General features: G+C 35.2%; 1 protein-coding gene across 6 annotated transcripts in view; it reads left to right on the top strand.

The window, feature by feature from the left end:
- Window positions 1-12,669, top strand: part of PCDH9 (protocadherin 9) — an 858,720-nt gene extending 846,051 nt beyond the window's left edge. For all 6 annotated transcript variants that reach the window (XM_014565035.2, XM_032496891.1, XM_014565036.2 and 3 more), the window contains one exon: window positions 10,487-12,669. In XM_014565035.2, the coding sequence (XP_014420521.1) occupies window positions 10,487-10,860 (374 nt within the window). In that variant the 3' untranslated portion in view covers window positions 10,861-12,669. The remainder of the gene's footprint in view (window positions 1-10,486) is intronic.
- Window positions 12,670-20,775: the final 8,106 nt, after the last annotated feature.

Raw genomic sequence — 20,775 nt, forward strand, 5'->3', positions numbered from 1 at the left:
TAGCTTAGTTAAATTGATTTGCAGACATTTGACCTCCAAAACTGTAGGAGAATGTTGTTTGAAGCCACTAAATTTGTGGTAATTTGTTACAGCATCAATAGGAAACTAATATAAGTATGAACATGCCTCTAGTTAGGGACTAGAGCATAGAATGTCAGGGTGAGAAGAGGAAGCCCTGCTGGGAGACAACAGTGGCTTGAGGTGGTGGGTTTTCAGGGAGGGGGGTAGACTAAAAAGTGTGTTGATTGACTCTGTATCTTGAGTAAAAGACGGATGTTGTATTAGTTTTCTATTTCTGAGTAATAAATCACCCCAATTTAGCTGGTTATAACCACACAAATGTATTACCTCAGTTTCCATACATTTACTATCTCAGCAGTCCAAATGGGCTTGCCATGCCTGGGGTCTCACAAGGCCAACCTCAGTTATCAGCTGAACGGAACTCTCTTCTGGAGGCTCTGATGATGAATCAGTTTTCTAGCTCACACAGATTGTTGGCAGAATTCTGTTCCTCGTGGTTGTAGGACTGAGACCCCTGGTGTCCTGCTGGCTGCCCAGCTGGGGTTGCTGTCAGCAATTGGAGGCTGCTTTCTCAGATTCTTCCCGTGCAGTTCTTTCCATCTTCAAAGTCACCAATGATATATTGAATCTTTCTTGTGCTTTGACTCTGAGCTGCTTTCTGCTAATAGCTGGAGAAAACGCCCTAATTTTCGAGAGCTCACATGATTATATTAGGCCCATCTAATACGGTCTCTTGTATTTAACTAAAAATCAACTTTGTTAGTTGATGAGTGACTTTATTATATTTGCGAAGCCTCTTGCCGTTGTTTTAGTCAGAATGAGCTGCTGTAACAGAATGCAATAGACTGGTTTAAACGGGGAACATTTATTTCTCATAGTTCAGGAGGCTGGGAAGACCAAGGTTAAGGTGTAGGCAAAATCGGTGTCTGGTGAGAGCCCTCTCCGCTTTGAAGACTGCTGTGTCCTCACGTGGCAGAGAGAGAGAGAGAAAGAGCCAGCTGCCTGGTCCCTCCGTATAAGGGCGCTAATCTAACTGTGGGGACTACACCCTCATGACCTCATTGAAACTTAATCACACCCCAAAGTTCCCACCTCCAAATACCATCACATTGGGCGCTAGGAATTCAACATATGAACTTGGGGGCACATAAGCCTTCAGTCCATAGCAGCCATATCATAAAATGGCCACTTGTGTGATATCCTACTGTGCTTATAGTCCTAGGAATTAAGTTGGGGAACTTTGTATTTCTGCCTAACAGGTGCCAAAGCTGACTCCTTTTTTTTTTTTTTTTCTCTTTCCTTTCTGAATTGGGCAAGCAGGTGATCAGTGAAGCAGGTAAATTCAGGGAGGATAGATGTTCTGGGAAAAATAATGGTATAATGGTAAGGATTATGTTACATGGAAATGCCAATTCGAAATCCAAATGAGGCGGAGGGTCCAGGAGTCAGACATGTTAATCTGACCACAGAAGAATGATATGGAGCTAAAGATGTAAGCTGGGGGATCACTAGCATATATAAGATTTATAAGGCCACATAATTATGTGAGCTCACCTAGCAGAGGTGTAGGTAGGGAGCACTGAGCATTGCAGCATTCAGGAGTCTGGAAAAAGTTGTGGTATCATCAAAGGAAAGTGAAATGGAGAGTCTAGTGATGTACTGGAGAAATCAGGAAAAGATGGCAGTAACAGGGGACTTGTTAGAATTGAAAATTCTTGGGCTCCACCTCAACACTACTGAATCAAAATTCCTGAATGTGGTCATGTAATTTATGTGTTAAGCCTTCCAGCTAACTCTGATACATGCAAAGTTTGGGAACTTGAGCTGTGTAGAACACCAGGAAAGTAGCCAATGGAGGTGGATAAGTCTTCAGTGTGTCTACACCTGCAAGCCAGGGCCTTGAAATGCAGCAGCAGCATTTGAGAGACTGTTAGAAATGAGGGAACTCAGGACTCCAGATATACTGAATCAGATTCTGCATTTTAACAATTTCCCCAGGTGGTTTATATGCACATTAACATTTGAGAACCACTGATCTTTGCTATATTAATTCAGTTATGGTAAGACAATCCAGGTGTAAACACACACACACACACACACACACACACACACACACACTCCTACAGGTCACATGCATCAAAATTGATGGTTTATTCCATCTGAGAAATAACCTTTCAGACATCTTTTAAAGAACAGAATTTATTAAGCCTTTAATTCTTAATAACATAGCAAAGTATTTTCCCCAAATTTTGCAATGCTTAAAAAAAACAGGAACAAATCTCCATGCCCTCTGAAAACTGTGAGAGGTAGAATTTCTAGCCCAGAGACTCGGGGAGGAACGAGGCTGCAGTTATAAGTGTCCCAGGTGAAAATTATCAGAGAAAACTGGGCAAGTGAAAAATTAACTTCAACATTTTTTTCCATTCTAATTAAATATATCTGAAATATGGGAAACAGTGGAGGCTGTGTAAAGACATATTACTTCACAGTATTGTATACTGCTGCTCTGGTTTCAGACAAGCAACTGAAACTTTTTTAAGAAGACAGAAAATTATATAAATTGCATCTTTTTAAACTTGGTCTAAACCTGAAATTCATCTGTAAAGAATTACTTCATTTCTTAATACTATAGATTTGCCCCTTAAAACCTTTTGCACACCAAATAATATTTACTATGTTTTTTGAGAAATAATGCAAATTGCAAGAAATGGAGACTAATGCAGGAGATACCAGTATATGAATGACTTTTAAATGATAGACATCAACTATCATTAAAAGATATGGCAAACTATAGAAGATAGTAAACATGATCTTCAATAATGTAAATAAGGTGTTTTATTTCAAGCAGTTTGGTCAGAATTTGATAGTTAATTTCAGCAAGCAATAATCTTAGACTATCGCCATTCAAGTTACTACAATATCAAATGCTAATGTTGAATAGATAAAATTATCAAAGATAATGTTCCTTTCAGCAGTTAGCTCTGAAGATGAGAAAAAGGCAGCTGATAATTCATGACACACAGAAGAAAGATAAAGATTTATAAAGAAGTGCTCTCCATTCTTTGTGAGCTATGAAGTCTGTCCAAATGGCAATAGCCTCTCCAGCAGAGAATCTGCTCTTGGGCTGGCCATGTGTTATTGTTTTTGGACTGGCTCCGTCTGCAAATGTTGACTTTTCATCTGTGACCACGGGAAGAATTCTGTATGAGGAATGTGTAAAATGTCTAATCCTTGTTTACTTATTAAACCAAGGTTTTGTCAAATCCTGCTGGTGTGGGATTTTTGCATTTGTTTCTCAAGGTGACAGGAGATGCATTCCCAATATTGTGTTTAAACTTAAGGTATAAGCTGAAACTCTGATTAAACCACTCAGTTTTTACTTAGATTGAGAAATATAAATACTTGTTCTAAACATACTTTCACATTCCAACACCTAAATGTGACTTAAGTAATACACTAATCTACAAGGGCAACTGTTTCATAATCTCTTTGCCCTGCCTTGGGCTTCTCATTAGTGAAATGAAAATGGCGCTGAAAAGTTTGATTAACTATGACAAACTGCAGTGATGTTTAATAAAGGAATAAGAGGTCATGCATTAAATCTAGTCTTTTACTCTCAATTTTTAGATGAGAAACTGGGAGCTAGGGAATCAAAAACGACTTTCACAAAGTCCATGCTAACTTACTGTTTTACTAGGACTCGAATCTATTTCCATTTGTCTGAGCTGTGATGATCATGTGACTTGATATTTCTGGATTTGTTCTCATTTTAGATACTTTACGCAACAATCCCTTGAACCTAACGTGAGATCAAACAAAAACTGTTGAATGAATGAATGCATGAAAAATATATTCCTATAACTATGCTGTTTTTGGATTGAGACTGTACACATAACTATGCTGCACTATTTTATATACAAATCTGAGTTTAAAATGGCAATAAAATCTGTACCCCTTGTTTTTCTCTCTAATACAGGCAGAGTAATAAGTGATATTTATTCCCATGTGACATTGATTTAAAAATACTAATTGGACATAGGATACTGTGACATAACATAGAAATCACATATCACAAGGGAATGTGAGCAATGCTGAACAATTTCCTCTGCTTTCATGCCAATTCTCATAATCAAAATTAACTTTTACCATATTGAGATTGGAAGCAAATTGACTGATTCGATTTGTAACTGCAAAAGTTAATAAATATAATGCATGGAGATAATAGGGTTGCATATCAAGTGAGTTTTTACCTGACATTCTTTCAGGGCCGTGCAGATTTCCATAAAACATCTACTTGTAGATTTCCACTCAGGGTAATCCACAAAACGATAAGAACTTGTTATGCCACTACATCTTGCCTCACAAAAAATAAAAAAAAAAGAATAGAAATATATTGAGGGTGAAAATGAGCCAATAAAAATAGTAATTTTTTTGTATTGATCTCCTAGAGATACTAAAATTAACTAAAAGTGTAGTGATGAGACTATTTGTTTCCCTGCAATTTTATTATAGGAAGATTGATTAAGGCAAGGAGCAAGTATGAAAATTAAGATCTTTCTCAGTACATTAATAGCAGGTGCAATGCAAAATTATAGGATAAAGGCTTACATAAAATTGGCAATTTCTTTAGAACAAGTAATTTCATCACTGTACTTACAGATCAGGAAAGCTGCTTCTGCAAGTTTGAATCAGTGGATGCATCTTTCTTTTTAAGATGTTTAGTGATGCACAACTGTTTGCATCCCACACTCATGCTACCTTTTATGGTACCTTTTCTGAGGGAGTACAGCAACACTGGAATGTAACCAATGTTTTGTATAAAAATGATGATATGTGCTCTTACCACAAAAAGGCCATTTATAACATGACAGTCAGATGTGTTTTGCATGGAAGAGGTATTTTTTTTAACAAAAATTGAATGAAAAAAAATTGAGTGAGATGTGATGAATTTAATCCAAAATGATACAAAAATGACTTATCTATTTTACAATTCAATTTTGGCAGTCTGTTTAGTCTTATTTTACCCAACAGTAAAAATTCTAAGGAAAAATTTTTCACATGAAAGTCCAAACCTTCATATAATATGAAACCTAACCAGAAATATGAAAGGTCTCATGACTTTTTTTTTAAAGATCGATTTCTATCTTTGGAATTAAAGGGTTTCAAATGATCAGGTTGAAAAACAAGTGGACAACGGGCCAGAAGGTACGTGTTAATTATAGCAGGGGGTAATCAATGAGGTATCATTTCTGCTCCTGCATAAAGTAAAATGATATCAAAACTCATTCAAGTAAACTACCATTTAAGTATAGCTGGAGATCCATTAAATTGGAAAGTTTCACATTTTAAACCTACATCTTTAAAAGTCAGCAGTTCAAGCTGCTCTCTGACAGCTATTGATGCTTAAATCATAGAAAAAGTATTTTGTTTGGTTTTGAGCAGGAAGGTGAGTTGTGCAAAGATGGAAAGAGAAATACACTGAGACCTGATATATAAACATTAACTAAGATGACTTTCAAGAAGCCTTTTGTTACGTGCTTTTGTTTTTGCTTTCAACATTTAAATGCAGAGACAGATGGCTTGACAGTTTTATCAGCACTTGTGCCTTTACACATTCAGAAACCAAGAGAGATAACGAGACTCATAGACGGCAGATTGTGAAAGGGAACAAATAATTTAGGTTTTTTTAAAAAAAAATCAATAAATATTTCAGTGTTAAAAAAAAATCCTGGAGGATTTTTAATACTTTAAGAAAAGGGAAACAAACTGGTATGATGTTGAAATTATAGAAAGCATTTGTAAGCAGTTTTAAATCCAGATTTGGATTCTAAATACATATTGTATGATGTAGTGCAAATAGGATATCAAAATTTATGAAAAAATTGTGGACATAGGGAAAATCTAAGTGCACATGCGAACACACACACACTCTCAACATGTGCTAAGAATGTCCAGCACATGTTTGGTACACATAATACATGTTAGATATTCAAAACACTTGTCAAAGAAATGTATGACAAAAAATAAAATTATTCATCAATTAAGACAAGTATAGTGATAACATTAAAGGTAATTATGTGTCAAAGATAAAGGATACTATTTTAATACACATACATTTTGTAATATTAGCAAAAATGTCCTGATATTTTAAATGCTATATATTTGATGAAGAATCATATATTATTTTCAATTATATTTTGGAAAATGACAATATTAGATGTCAGTGCTTTTTAATGAATGTTTTTCTCCATTTTCAATGTATAAAACAATTCAGTAAGTGGTTCTAAAAGTGAGAAAAACTAACTGGAGACTATTCAATGTTTAAGATGCTTCAGATAATAAACTTTTAAAGGACCAGGCCTATTAGGGAACCAATGGAATGACTGTTCCCTTTAACAACTCATAGTAAAAATGTTTTTATTTCTTTCTATCAATTCATGACACCATGACACAGACTTTATGGAAGAAGACTTAGAGGCATTGTTATTTCCCAAAATAAAACCCAGTGTTTGTATGTGTGTTGTATGTGTCTATGTGTGTATGGGTGTGTGTGTTTCCTTTTACTATCAGGGCAATTACTGGGAATTATATGTATGTCCAAATTCAGAAAGTATAATTTTCCCTATTTAATGTCATGTCTCAAAATGAAAACTTGCCAAAGAAAAAAACAAAGTATGTTTTCCAACCATGCAGCTCAAGCCAATAAGCAAATGGGTGTAAGGTAGTTTAATATAGCTTTTTTTTTTTTCTTTCTTCTTCTATTTTTTTCAATGCTGTCTTGACCCAGTTCTGTTACCCTGGCTAGAGGCTGGTCAGATCCCCACCTTAACTAAGTCTACATCCCATCACTTTTCTTCTGGAGTGCTCACACTCCTAGGTCATTATGTACCCACCTTAATTGCCACAAGGGTCAGGTACCAGGTGACTTGAAATAGCCTCAGCACCCTACAGCCTGAGGAATTATTCAAACCAGTCAATACAGAGAGGCCCCTGGAAATCTAGTTAACCCCATCCTGCTTGACTGTACTTAAACTGCCCTGGACAATTCCGGCTTGTCATTAGCCTGTTCCTGGCACAACCCTCTGTGTAGCCCTGCCTGGTGGCCTTTTCTCCTTTAGGACTCAAAGTAATGAAAATCAATGTCATCACTTGTGTTTTGTCCCACCTTCTGATGGATTTTTAAATCTTATATAACAATCAACTACCCAAAAGACTTACCTAAGAATCTCAAAACTTCTATACATTTATTTATAGACTTTGTCAAAAGCCTTCAAATGTATTTACAAGAATGCGCAATAAGTACAAATCTCTAAGAGCAATTCATATTATTTAATGAAAAAAGATTTGATTTTTCAAGTGAAAGATTTTGTATAGTGCACATAAATTTTACCTGTAAATGTCTTAAACTGTCAGTTATTAGTAAGAACTTTCAGAAAGGATAAAACTTAGAACAAAGTCCACGAGTTGCCTTGTAAAGAGACAGGCCTCCCGAAACCTTGCCTCCTTTTCCTTCCTTTTCTCCCCTGGTGGTTCCCTGCTTTTAAGGCAATTGTTTGTTTCCCAGGATAGGCCAGAAACTCCATGAGGAGAGTGTTGACATCTGCTTTGTTCACTACTGTAGTCCAGGTTCTTGTCACAGTGTCAGCATATAGTAACAGGCTCAGTAAATATTTATGGAATAAATAAATGTTACCAGTTTTGAAAAACAAGGAATAAACTCTATTTGTTAAAATGTGTCACTCAGCATTGAAGACTTAAGAGTCCACATGTACTTATGGATGGATATATGCACAAACATTGTTCTTAATCCTTGGGTAATAGTCTTAATTTAATATGATGGCAATGTATGTTGGATAGGACTACTTAAAAATAATCTTGCATATTCTTTCATTTTAATATATTCAGCAAAAAACTGATGCTATTGATGTTTCTGAGGTAGCTGATAATGTATTTTGTTTTTCCTTTGGAGATATTAACAGGGAAAGAAAAACTTCTGAATGATTTTGGAAAAGTGAAAATTAAGGATTGGTTTATAGGCCTCAAGATACATTATACATCAGGGTGGTGATTATCTTCACTCATGTCTAAAATGGAGTGAATATATTCAACAGAAAAGTTAAATAACTCATTTATTAACTGTCACAAAGTATTGCTAGGAAAAGAGATTTGTTGTGAAGGAAGATTTTGGTGTGATATTTGTGAAATCAGCATCTTAAGGTCAGCCTTTTAAATGGAAGAGATCTTTAATAATTCCTTAGAACATTTTCAACCTCATAAAATTTTAATTAACAATTAACATTGTTCATAGATCATCACTATTGCTTAGCACTATGAGGAATCAGAAGACTGATAGGTCATCTTTTTTTTTTTTTTTTGCCATCAATGGATGTTAAATCTAGTTGAGAGAAAACAAAAATAAAAATGTATGCTCATGAATGTGTAGGACCTCCCCCACCCCAAGACAAATATGCCATTAAAGTAAGAGTTGAGTGAGCTCAATTAAGAAATATGTTATTCATCAATAAAGGAAGATTTGGGGAATCTTCAAAGGGCATATAAGACTTCAGTTGGCCAAGTTAGGGAGGCTTACTGTGGTACATGGAAGCAAGCTGGCCCTAGAAAGAATTAAAGTCATTAAATGAAAACAGTCCAGGCAAAAAGCATCTTCTAAGCCGTGATGCTTATGTAAGGAGTGGGGATTGGTTTAAGCCACGTGTACTGGCTTTGTGGTTACAGAGTCACTGAACACACCAAAGCGAACCTAAAAGAGAGAAATTAGTTTGAGCTTTTAAAGTATGGGCAGAATTCAGAGGACAAAGAAAGGCTCATAGAGAAGTTTAAATTAAATATCCTAAGAAGTAGGAAATCATTGTGGGTTTGTCAGAGAAATATTTGTAAGTAATGAATGTGTTTAAACAAAACAAAACTATTTGCCTTTGAGGGGATGGGAACATAGGTCTGATGGGAAGGAATTTTAAGATTATTCTAAATCCCAGACTTCAGATTTCAAAAATGACTAAAATCTGAGTTTGTATGTTAAGTGTACATTTTAGGCACTTTTTTTTTTTTCACATCCAGTGTCCATTCTGATGTTGCCTGTGTTTTGCGATCTCAGGTGTCTGACACCAACTGTTACCTATCTCAGGTTTTTATTTTTTCTTTCATGTAAGATATAACCTGAATATTATTAAGATAAATAGTTATAAACAGAAAAATCCCACAATTATTGGGCACTTAAAAATGTTAGGAGTGCTAACTTGGGTTTTAGCAAAGACTTACATTCTGATTGTCTAGTGATTTTAATTGTTGAGTAGGCAAGCTCACATTTTCTTCTACATTTTTATTCTGATGACTCTCTGCTTTTGAAAATACTTTATGCCTCAGGCATTCTTGCCGATCCACTTAACCTTGTTCATAAAATCAATTCCTAATTTTCAAGCTATCACTTATCACTTGACCATTTAATCAAGGGGAAAAAACAACAAAAAAACCAAATTTTTCTGTAACCATTTGACTTTTATTGTTTTTCAGTAAAGAACTGACTTCCTGTTTACTTAATCCTGGTTAAAATGTTTTAGACTACCTGCTGGTAGAAAAATAAAGAGAAATATCTATGATTTTCTTTTTTATCTGCATATTAGGTTCCATGTGATCCAATTCTCAACTGAGCTAGACTTTCACTCCAGTGAAATCTGGGTTATTTTAATACACTTAGAAATGTAGCAACTAGGTTAAGCTTGGAAGGAACCGCATGTTGTCTTTGGATGCAAATGGTGTCTTTATTTATTCAGATTTCACCATGCTTGCAGTCTACAGTAATATACTTTAATTAAAATATTCTTTAAAATAATTATTTAGCTTTTTTAAATGTTGCAAAGTCATTTCATGTGACTTAATATTAAAAATCACAGGTTTATATGGAAAAGAACAATATTTTATATAACCATTTAGCATAGTTCTTTTTAATACTGTGTTTCAAGTAGTACTTTTATATTTTGTATTCATAGACTTGTAATGTTAACATATATTTCAACATTGTGCATAAAATTTTTCTGTTTTTCATAATTTCTCATGAATATGAGCTTTTTGTTGAGAATTAGGATGTATGTCAGTAATAATATATATGCCATGGATAAAGTTGACCAGAAATGATATATCATGTGTATATCTGTTTACCCGTGTCTGTCTGTCTGTATAGCTATTTATTTTTCTTTTTTTGTCTGTATCTCTAGATATAAATGAAGGCTTAAGGAAAAGAGATAATTCTTACCTCCACAACAAAGAATTTTATTCCTCCTATGTTATTCTTCAAAGCATGAGAAATAATATCTTTGAATTGCTTTACTTAAGATACTTTTCATGAGAAAATGAGAGTGCCAATGCACTTTTTCTCTAAAGAGATCATTTTAAATGAAAACCCTAACTAGTTTCTTTTCTTATTTTCTCTATCTCTTGTCCTTTGCAGATGGGCCTCTGGGCCCCCGAGGATTAGCGGAAGCTACAGAGATGTGCACTCAAGAGTGCTTGGTTTTGGGTCACTCTGATAATTGCTGGATGCCTCCTGGCTTGGGTCCATATCAACACCCTAAATCTCCTCTTTCAACCTTTGCACCCCAGAAAGAATGGGTCAAGAAGGACAAGCTTGTGAATGGGCACACCCTGACCAGAGCCTGGAAGGAAGAGAGCAACAGGAACCAGTTCAATGAGCGGAAGCAGTATGGCTCCACTGAAGGCCATTTCAACAATGGCAGCCACGTGACAGACATTCCTCTGGCAAATCTGAAGTCTTATAAACAAGCAGGAGGTGCTATGGAGAGTCCTAAGGAGCACCAACTCTAAAAATCAAAGGCTAAATGGGACCTAATAACTTTAATCTAAATAGACATGCTAATACCGTGTGTGTTGAGCTTTATGTATGCAGTAGATCTCTACAGCTATGCCCCTTAGAGCAGGGATACCCATAACTTTGTGTTAGCGCCATGGAGGGTACCATATTTTACCACAAGAGGAAAGACAGTTCTACTAGCCATGTGATCTTCTTTACTAGAATTGATTAAACTCTTCAGAGATCTCTCCATTGTGCAAATATCCTTTTGTTTTTTAATTGCATTTTATTTTGACCCTGGACTGCTGCTATGAACAATAGAATATGCATTTGGAGAGTAAGAAAGTTCCATGGATTAGAGTGACTGACAAACATATCCAGTTAGAAAATTGTGCTTTTTTGTCATTGATCTGTGCTGGGACTGCTATACTTGACATTATACTTCAAATGAAACTTAAAAAAGATAAGCATTAAACCTATTGTGCTGTTAACAACGTTAGTGGATACTTGTAAGTCAATCAGTGTTAAAGTATTTGTAAATAGAAGCAAGTTATTATTAACAACTTTTGTGTACTTATATCGCTCACCTAAAAAATGTTGTAGCATAATTCTGTGTTTTATGGTTGCTTCTTTCCTTTTTTCTTTTTTTTGCCTCTTTGTTGTTATATTCGTTGTTTCTTTCAGTGAGGTGTTTCTGCGTTAGTAGTCTGTCTTGACACACATTGTTCAAAAGATCTCAAACACTTGTGTTGAAAAAAAGGTTCTGGAATCTTGCTTCTTTTATGATAGCTTATGATGCTGGCATTCTATAAAAAATAAAGATAAATAGTGGAAACTTTATATTAAAAATAAGAACTTCTGCAAAAGCTTGGAAATTCAGAACCGATTTTCTTGACATCCTTATTTTCAAAGTAGGCAAAAGCAAAATCACTTAATTAGTAGCATTAAGTGAAATAGTAATGGGAAATTGTTATCCTTCAGAAAGTGATATACTATCCTGTGCTTGTCACTCATGCAAAACTAATGTATTAAAATTAGCATATATTGAAGACAAATTACTATTCAAACCTAGTTTCAATTGGGCGTGTGTGTGTCTACAACCTTGTTGAAATGGCCGTTTGTGTTGATCCTCATATGCAATAATGTTGTTGTAACACAAGTGTTAGACCATAGCCACAAAATATTTAATGTGTTGTGCCTTCATGATGTAACAGAACATTCTCCAGGTAGGCTAGTTGGGGGAAATAAAGGGATAAATCTCTAATTATTGCTGTTTAACTGTTTGTTATCATAGTTGGTCAATGCGTGGCAGGTACCAGCATCTCGTCACTTAGGTCAAACCAACAGAGTGACACCTAATGTTAATAAGATCTCAGTTGCACGTGCAAACAAATCCAAATTCGAACATTCTTAGGAGGTTTTTGTTAAGGCATGACAGATGATTTAAACAAATAAATAGCATGCAACAAAATGTCTTTATTGAAAGAAGTGAAAGTTATCTTAATGCCACAGTTCAACATCAGTTTAAAAGTAAAAAAAATAAAAAAATAAAAAATAAAAAAGGTTTGCTAATCTGATAGTTAATTTGTTCTTACCAAAAATAAAATTACTCTGTAAATAGCAATTCACATTTTTCCACAGTATAATGGAAAATAATGGGTTAGGGGTGCATTGCTTATTGCAGTACATATTTGTCGGTTTGTGAGGGGTGTTTGATGACTTTGACAGAATAAATATCTAAACAATTATCCTTGTTACTGCTTTGCCAGTTCTACATTATTTACAATTATTCAGCTCTTGCAATAAATGTTCTGAATTCCTGACTGTAGTGTGTTAATTCTTGGTCACTATCTAAAGTAATGATTTTTACTCTAATTGTTAGATAAATGATACATTGATAAAACTTAACTTTTAAATAGAAATCAAGGAAGATATGTAAAGGATTTAATACCTATGTTCTAAAAAATATAGTTCCAAGTTAGAGGTAAGTTTCCCTAATGATCTATGAAGTTATTTTCTAGGGAAACTCATGGAGAATGCTGGTTCACTTTCTAGTCAAGATTCATGCAAGTTTCATCAAAGGGAAATCCTGTCAGAAACTGGGCAGGTAACACTGGTTAGTGAGTGAGGTTATCTTCTTGGCTTTTAGTCTCTTTAACAAGATTTCATTACACAAACTCTCATATATCACATTGCTGGCCACAGCAGAAGAGAACTATTCAGGGATTAAGTCCTTGAGACAAGGGCCAAACCTTCATCTATATTTCTTTCAGATAAGGAAAAATAGACCCAGAAACTGCGAAGGAGAGTAAGACACACTCACATACATGCCATGTGTTTATATTCACTGGAGAGCAACTGGACAAGAGTCTGAGGGTAAATAAGCCTGCCTGACTCTTCCTCTAGAGCTTTTCCAGGGGCTATAAGACTCAGGAGAGAGTAGATGTGGAGGTAAATGTATTTGCTTGGACCAGCAGCCATAGGTGAAGCCCTAACCCTTCACCCCTGAATAAACCAGGTTTATCCAGAAGTCTGAAGCATCACAGTCCTCTCCTTCACAGGGACAGAGCCTGCCCTGGGACACAGAGAATGAGTGAATCTGAAAATAGGCCACTCTGGAAAAAAGTAGAATCCTTACCAGCCCACTCCCTTCCTCCACTTTTCACCAACTGAATAAGTCATTCCCCTCTGCCTTGAAGAGTAAAAGGTGAGAGAAACTAAAATAATTACTCTCCTACCTTTTCCTTCCCAAAAAGAATAGAGCAGAGATGCTCTCCTCCAAACCAGAAGTTTGGTAAAGAAACTCCCCATCCTCCATGTATTTCTTCTAATAAATATGACAACCTCTGCTCTTATCAAAGCATTCAGTTATATGCTCTTGTGCAAATTTAAGATAGGTAACATCACAAAGCAAACTGAAGTATTTACTCATTAAGTAAATAGCATATTTACAATGACTAATCCTTAAATATCACCCACCTTGCTTTATTGTGTAGACATTGAACAGTATAAATCATCATCTACCTGGAAATCAAAGCCAGTTACATTTCCTAGTAAAGCACACCCACATATGAAATGTATAAAAATAATGACTTTTAAAGTGATTATCAAATGCTAGATACTACACATTTTCTAAGGCAGGTAGAGACAACTTCATAAGCCAAATATGATCTGTTTGAGTAAACATTTCTACACATACTCTAACATAAAATATATATTTAAATAATGGTCATTTATTTGCAGACAACTGAGTAGTCATTTTGCTGCACTGATGCTATTCAGCAAATCTCATTCAGTAGAGTGGTGTTCCCTCCCCACCATCATTCCTCAGCTAAAGCAAGAAATGCAGCTGAGGACCAGAAGCCATTCTAGTATTTATTAAACTCCCTTGGATAGAAGCCAGGAATGGCTAATTATTATTACTGAGGAGTTTCACAGCCATGCATAAAAGGGGTGCCTTGTCGGTTTCAGTTCTACTGTGGATGCCAGGGTGCTACTCTGTAAAAGGGGAAACCAAGCTATGAAAAGGAGGAGTGGTGCTGGGAGTCTGAAAATGCTTCATTGTTCTGCTTTGTTTTAAATAGAGCTGATCTTCTCTCCCTAAAGGAAGCACCTTCATTGGTTCTTTTGAAAGAGATTGCTTTCAGAGTCTCTCAGTGCTCTTAAAGGCACAGTGATCACATAATGATTTCTCTATATACTGTTCTTCCCTGATCACAACTACCAATCTAAATTTCAGTAGATATCAACCAGGATTTTCACTGTTGAAAAAATACAAAATTAATATCTTAGTAATACAATAAAGACCTTTATAAGATACACTACATAAAACATGACTATCATAGTGATATTTCATTCACTTTAGTACACTCAATTTTCATTTATATTGATGGGTGTTTCAAAGATATCAATTTTCTATTGTCATGATGCCACCATCATCCATTTTAAAATAGTCTTATTTTCTTATGTCTTAGAAGTCCTAAATAGTGCACCCCACAACAAAATGAGTTCTGTTAACATTTTCGTGATCCTAACATATCACATGGTTCTTGAAGCTTTATAGTAAAAATCTTTTTTTAAATAGTCTTTAACTTTTTAATCCTAAAATTTTCTTTTTAAAGTCCTATGGCTATGTTCTTCTTAGAATAAACACAATGCAATTATTATTGGACTCATTCAATGCCAGACATTATAAAGTCCACAGGTATTCAAATATGTTTCAACTTCAGTGGTTTTTCAAATCACATTACAGTGCTATTTAAATTCAATCCCTACATTTTCTGGATCCTTTGTTTTTTTTTAAAAAAATTATTGAAATATTATTGACCTATAACATTGTATTAATTTTGGGTGTACAACATAAAGATTCAGTATCGGTTTAAAGTGCAAAATGATCACTGCAATAAATCTAGTTAGCAGCCATCACCACCCATAATTACAATGTTTATTTTCTTCCGATGAGAACTTTTAAGATATACTGTCTTAACAATCTTCAAATATATATTATTATCAACTACAGTTACTATCCTGTGTATTACCATTGTAGTTCTAACAATGATTTTTTTCAAATTCATCACTAGTTTGGCATCATTGACATAATCCTGAATAATGATACCCCAAAAATAATATTTACTTTGGAAGTCTAACACAATCACAATTTTCTGCAATATAGTATTAGGTGATTCTAAGTAAAATTATACCTTTATATTGAATGATATTATGCCTATTTTCTTTTGACTATTCACATAAGCAGTTGTGGCCCATATTACTTGATATGTGAAGTGCTTTTGCTTTATTGCAGAAAAAAAAATTTCATGAAAAGATGTAAGGTACCATTAAATTCATTTGTCATTCACGCCCAAACATACTTCAGTGTCAGTGTAACTGACAATTTGACCTTGGTGCTGAGGCATCAAACCTCTTAATTACAGACAAACAATTGAATACTCCCTTCTCCTGGAAACATTTTGTTCTCTTGGCTTCCTGGGGATCACACACTTGATTTCCTCCTACCTCACTGGCCAGTCCTTAGATCTTTCTCCTTTTTCAACGTGTTTACTGCTCTAAATTTCCCTCTGAGCACTGCCTCCTCTTCATCTTATAGGTTTTGATGTGCTGTATTTTCATTTTCATCTATCCCTGACTATGTTCTAGGTTCCCTGGTTATTTATTCCTTGACATATGGGTTGTTTAGAGTGTCTTCATCAATTTCCACCTATTTGTGAATTTTCCCATTTTCCTTCTATTACTGATTTTCTAGCTTCACTCTAGTGTGATCAGAAAAAAAGAACCCTTCTATGATTTCAATCTTTTAGAATTTATTGAGACTTGTTTTGTGGGCATATCTGACCACCTCATTTTAAAATTGAAATTTTTCCTCTAGCATTCTCAGTCCCATTCACACCCAGCTCTACTTTTTTTCCCTGTGGCGATGATCACTCTCTAACATGGGTATAATTTACTTATTTACTGATGCTTATGTTCATTGTCTGTCAACCCCCACAAGAAGGTAAGCTCCATTAAGGCAAAGATTTTTAACTTTTTTGTTCACTGATATATTTGTTGCTGGAGAATAGGTTCTGACCTCGTGCAGGAAAGAATTCAAGAGTGAGGCATAGGAAAGTGAAACCAAGTCTACACAGAGAGATACACACTCCATAGACAGAATGTGAGCCATCTCAGAAAGGTGAGAAGGAGAGAGACCAGGAGGTGTGGAGTGTTTAGTTTAAAGTAAAAGTAGATACGCATTCCATAGACAAAGTACAGGCTGTCTCAGAAGGCTAGAGAGAGTGACCATGAGGTGCAGAGCTGTTAGGTTTTGTGGGCTAGGTAATTTCATATGCTAATGAGTAGAAGGATTATTCCAACTATTTTGGGGAAGGGGCAGGGATTTCCAGGAATCAGCACCAGCCCCCCAACCCCCCACCCCACTCACTTTTCGACCTTTTATGGTCAGCCTAGGAACTGTCATGGCACAGGTGGGTGTGCCATAAGGCTCAAGATCTACTGTAAGTCAAATCTTCTAGCATCTTGGTTCTAAACAGTTTGTTCTGTCCTCAGTGGCTGTATCATTTCTTCAGTGGTTGTGCCCTGCCCGCTTCCCTCCTGTCTCATATCCACAGCTCTTAGAATGGTGTTTGCCGCAAGCAGTAGCTCTATGGTGAATGAATGAATGAATGAATGAACTATCTCCCTACCTCTCAGCCTTTTTCATTTCTACAGGTTGTATACATGTGATAGAGATAAATAGCCCAGTTTTCACACTGAAAACAAGATCCTCAGTAAATACAAAATAGGAGCCATTTAGGTTAAATGATTAGGAGATTATAACAAAATGTGTTATTTGCACAAAACTGAAACACTCCACTCATTACATTTTCCCTCTTCTATTCCCTTCTATCTGCTTATTGGAATTGGTCTGTTTTTCCCTAGGGGAACACCAAACTTTTTTTCAATTAATTTCAAGTACAAAATGATTATGTTTCCAGGAATTTGCTGGATTTTACTTATAAAGGAAATAATTTTCATTTTATTCCATAATGTTTCTTCATGGAACAAATTTTCCTTTCCGTACTCCCTGAAGTCTGCATTTTCTACTGACTGTGGTATGTGGTCACTGCTTTTACAGGTGGTGTTTCTTCCTTGACACTTTATGGCTTGAGATTCCCACACAAGCCTTTCTTGCACTCTGCTGCCTTCACTGAACATAGTCTACCCCGGCACTGTCAATACCACCAAGAAGACGATCTTTGTGGCCGTCAACCTAATGGAAAAGGCTAATGTAGTAGCCGCTATAAAAACACACCTTATTTCTACTACAAACAAGCTTTAGATTGCTTTTTTTCCCCCAAATCATTACATCACAGAAAAATAAAAATAACAGAAAAATGACCAAAAAAAAAAAAAAAAAAAAAAAACCAAAAACCCAGAAAGTTGAGGCAAAGGAAATGTGTGTTTGTTTTATACATGTATATGAATTCACATCAATTCTGCACACTTGCCAGAAATGGGCCATGTATTTGTCTCTAAGATAATTGGGAGTCAAAGCAAAACAAACAAGCAAAACCCACTTCATTCATCAGTAAAATATATAAAATGCATTTTAAAATTTTCACAGATCACATTCTATCTTCTTTTATTTTTCTCCAAAGCCTGATAATAAATGGACCACTAAAAATAATATTTTTGAACACACTCGTTTTTTCAATGTTTAACCTTGTTTTAAGTCATAGTTAAATCATGGATATCACTATTTAAACTATATGAAATTCTATATAAAATGTACTTTTAATTTATTTTTAATATTTTAAAAAAATGTTTCTATATCACTAAAGCAATCCTTTTTCACCCTTTGGAAAAACATCATAATAATGTCATCTATGCTGGCCCCCAGAGCACTCACATCACCCAGGTCCCCATCAATCTCTAATTCTCCTCTCTACATTCTGAAGGGACTGATTCCCTTAGGAAAGCCTACCATTTCAGAAGGAGGAAATTACTTCCTTGGCTATCATAGCTGAGAAGACAATAATCCCTATAAAATAATACACATCCAGCCTCAATAATGTGTCCTCATTTCCCACTTGTTTACAGCATCCCTCATAAAATTCTGTTCAGGATCTAAAGGACCACTGACTCTAGATATGGCAGAGGTTACAAAAGATTGTTAAAATCTTCATCACCCAGTGTATGTGGATTAGATGGCCTTTAGTTAAGTTCTATAATATGACAACTAATGCACAGCATTTTTAAAAATTAGGATTTTATTTACTGTTGATTGGGATTATCCCAAACAGTGGTAGAAATAGGGGTAGCTTGACTCAGAACACAGAGGTCTTCAGAGTAACTGCTAGAGAAGCCTGGCACACACAGCATACACAGAATATAATTTCCTAGGAAAATCTACCTAGTTGCACAGTTGTCAGACTGAAACTCAAATATGTGGGAAACATACTTGCCATCCTTTTTATCCACAATATATAATTATTCTTCAGTAAAGTTTGTTTTAGTTATCAATATTATAATTGCACTTAAAAACAGTCTATGCTCAGCATAGTTCTAAGGATTTACATATATTATCATTAATTTTTCCATGTACTTTATTTTTTAGGTGTGTGCTTTTTAGGTTCGTATATTACTGTTCTACAGATGAGGAAACGGAGGATGCAAGGGGTTCAAATGAATCTACTCTAGATCCTACACCCAGCAAGCAGCAGCACCAGTCTGTTGGTCTGACTCTAGAGTCTGGGCTCTTAAACTCTAGGCAACACTACCTCCTTATAAAAGATTCAAACCCTTTTTTGATTCAGACTGAATGATCAATTGCCATTTTTTAAAATAACAATAATAAAATAATGTATTAATTTATTCTGAAATGAATTTCCCCCTCCCACTTAAGAATTTGGTTTACCCAATGGATGACGTATTTATATGTTGGTTTAAATATTTTATTTATTAAAAGTGTAACTATTGTGCTATTTACCCTTAGAACAAAATAGCGCTGTCTAAAATGGAGCACAATTTAGAGGGAATAGAGCCTAAACAGTGTTACTGGGAAATCTAGCTAATGTCCCTGTTGATAGTTTAAGGTGTTGAATTCTTTTTACATACCCCAGGTGTATCTATTCACAGCTCACACCTTTTTACACATGGCACTTGCCTTCTGTTCCCTACTTTGGAAATCAGGTAAGGAACGAAGTGAGCCACACATCAGGCTTCCATTGCCAATAAACAGGGCATTAAAATGAGACCAAAATCGGCTTGACAATTAACTTTAGCAAGCCTATTTTCTCCTCGTCACGGAAAAGCAGCTCCCACTGACATCAAAGGGAGCTATGTGCTCGAACAGAGAACAGAATGGACTCCTGGAGCATCAATGGAGAGAGCTATATGTTAAGCTTCAAAGCATAAACACCCTCTCTTACTGCATCACTGATTTCAATCAACTGCTCTTACTTCTACAGTTTGGTTTATTGTCCAAATGGAGAAGTACTTTTAATTTGACTAACAAGAATCCCAGACTACAGGTGTGAAATAATTTACATATTAAGGCCAAGGTCATACTATGTAGTGGTACCTCATTAGTCTTCCCGTCCCCCGGGACAGGTTGACCACAAATTTTTAAATGTCAGCTTCCTATAGTTCACAATTTTACAGTACACTCTTTTCATAAAACAGTGTGATAACAAATTACACAAAGTGTTAAATATAAGTATTCAATTAATAGCGCTTGAATAATATCACAATATCTGTTGCCCCATTAAGCCACGTGCACAGGGAAACTTTTCATTCCTCTTTCATATTTTGATATTTAATAATTTGTCTGCTTAATTGCTGATGCAAGTACTTGAATATCAGGTGCATAGGAAATACCTGTCTCTTAATGGACACACAGCAATCAGTATGAGAAAACCAACAATACTAAACACCTTGTGAAAGAAAATACATGTGGTCATTTCCTTTAGAAAATGTTAACCTAGGAATCTTGGCATGTTTTATCAGTGAGATATATAGATAAATGGGTAGATAGATAAAAATATATGTGTGTGTGTGTGTGTGTGTGTGTATATATAAAGGTATATAGTTACATAGATTGTTGTATGTTATTTATAGTATTTATTACTAACAGCTCATATGGTTATTCATTGTGTTAATTTGTTATTGCTTATATAATTCCAGAATTCTAAGCAAAGAAGTTCCTCTAGCACAAACACCCATTTCCTAATGGGATGGCTTTAAACTATCTAGTGCAGATGAAATATCACTAGAGGAAAGATTGCTTTAGTTATTCATTCTAGAGGCTCATGAATTAAACTTAGATGGTACAAAATGAAATACTTGCCTTCAGCAATATTTAGTGGTAGTGAAGTTCCCTTTCATATTTCAGTATTTATTAAAATTAATAATGAAATAAGGATAAGGAGATTTAG

This window comes from Camelus ferus, chromosome 14 (genome assembly GCF_009834535.1).
Source record: "Camelus ferus isolate YT-003-E chromosome 14, BCGSAC_Cfer_1.0, whole genome shotgun sequence".
Lineage (NCBI taxonomy): Eukaryota > Metazoa > Chordata > Mammalia > Artiodactyla > Camelidae > Camelus > Camelus ferus.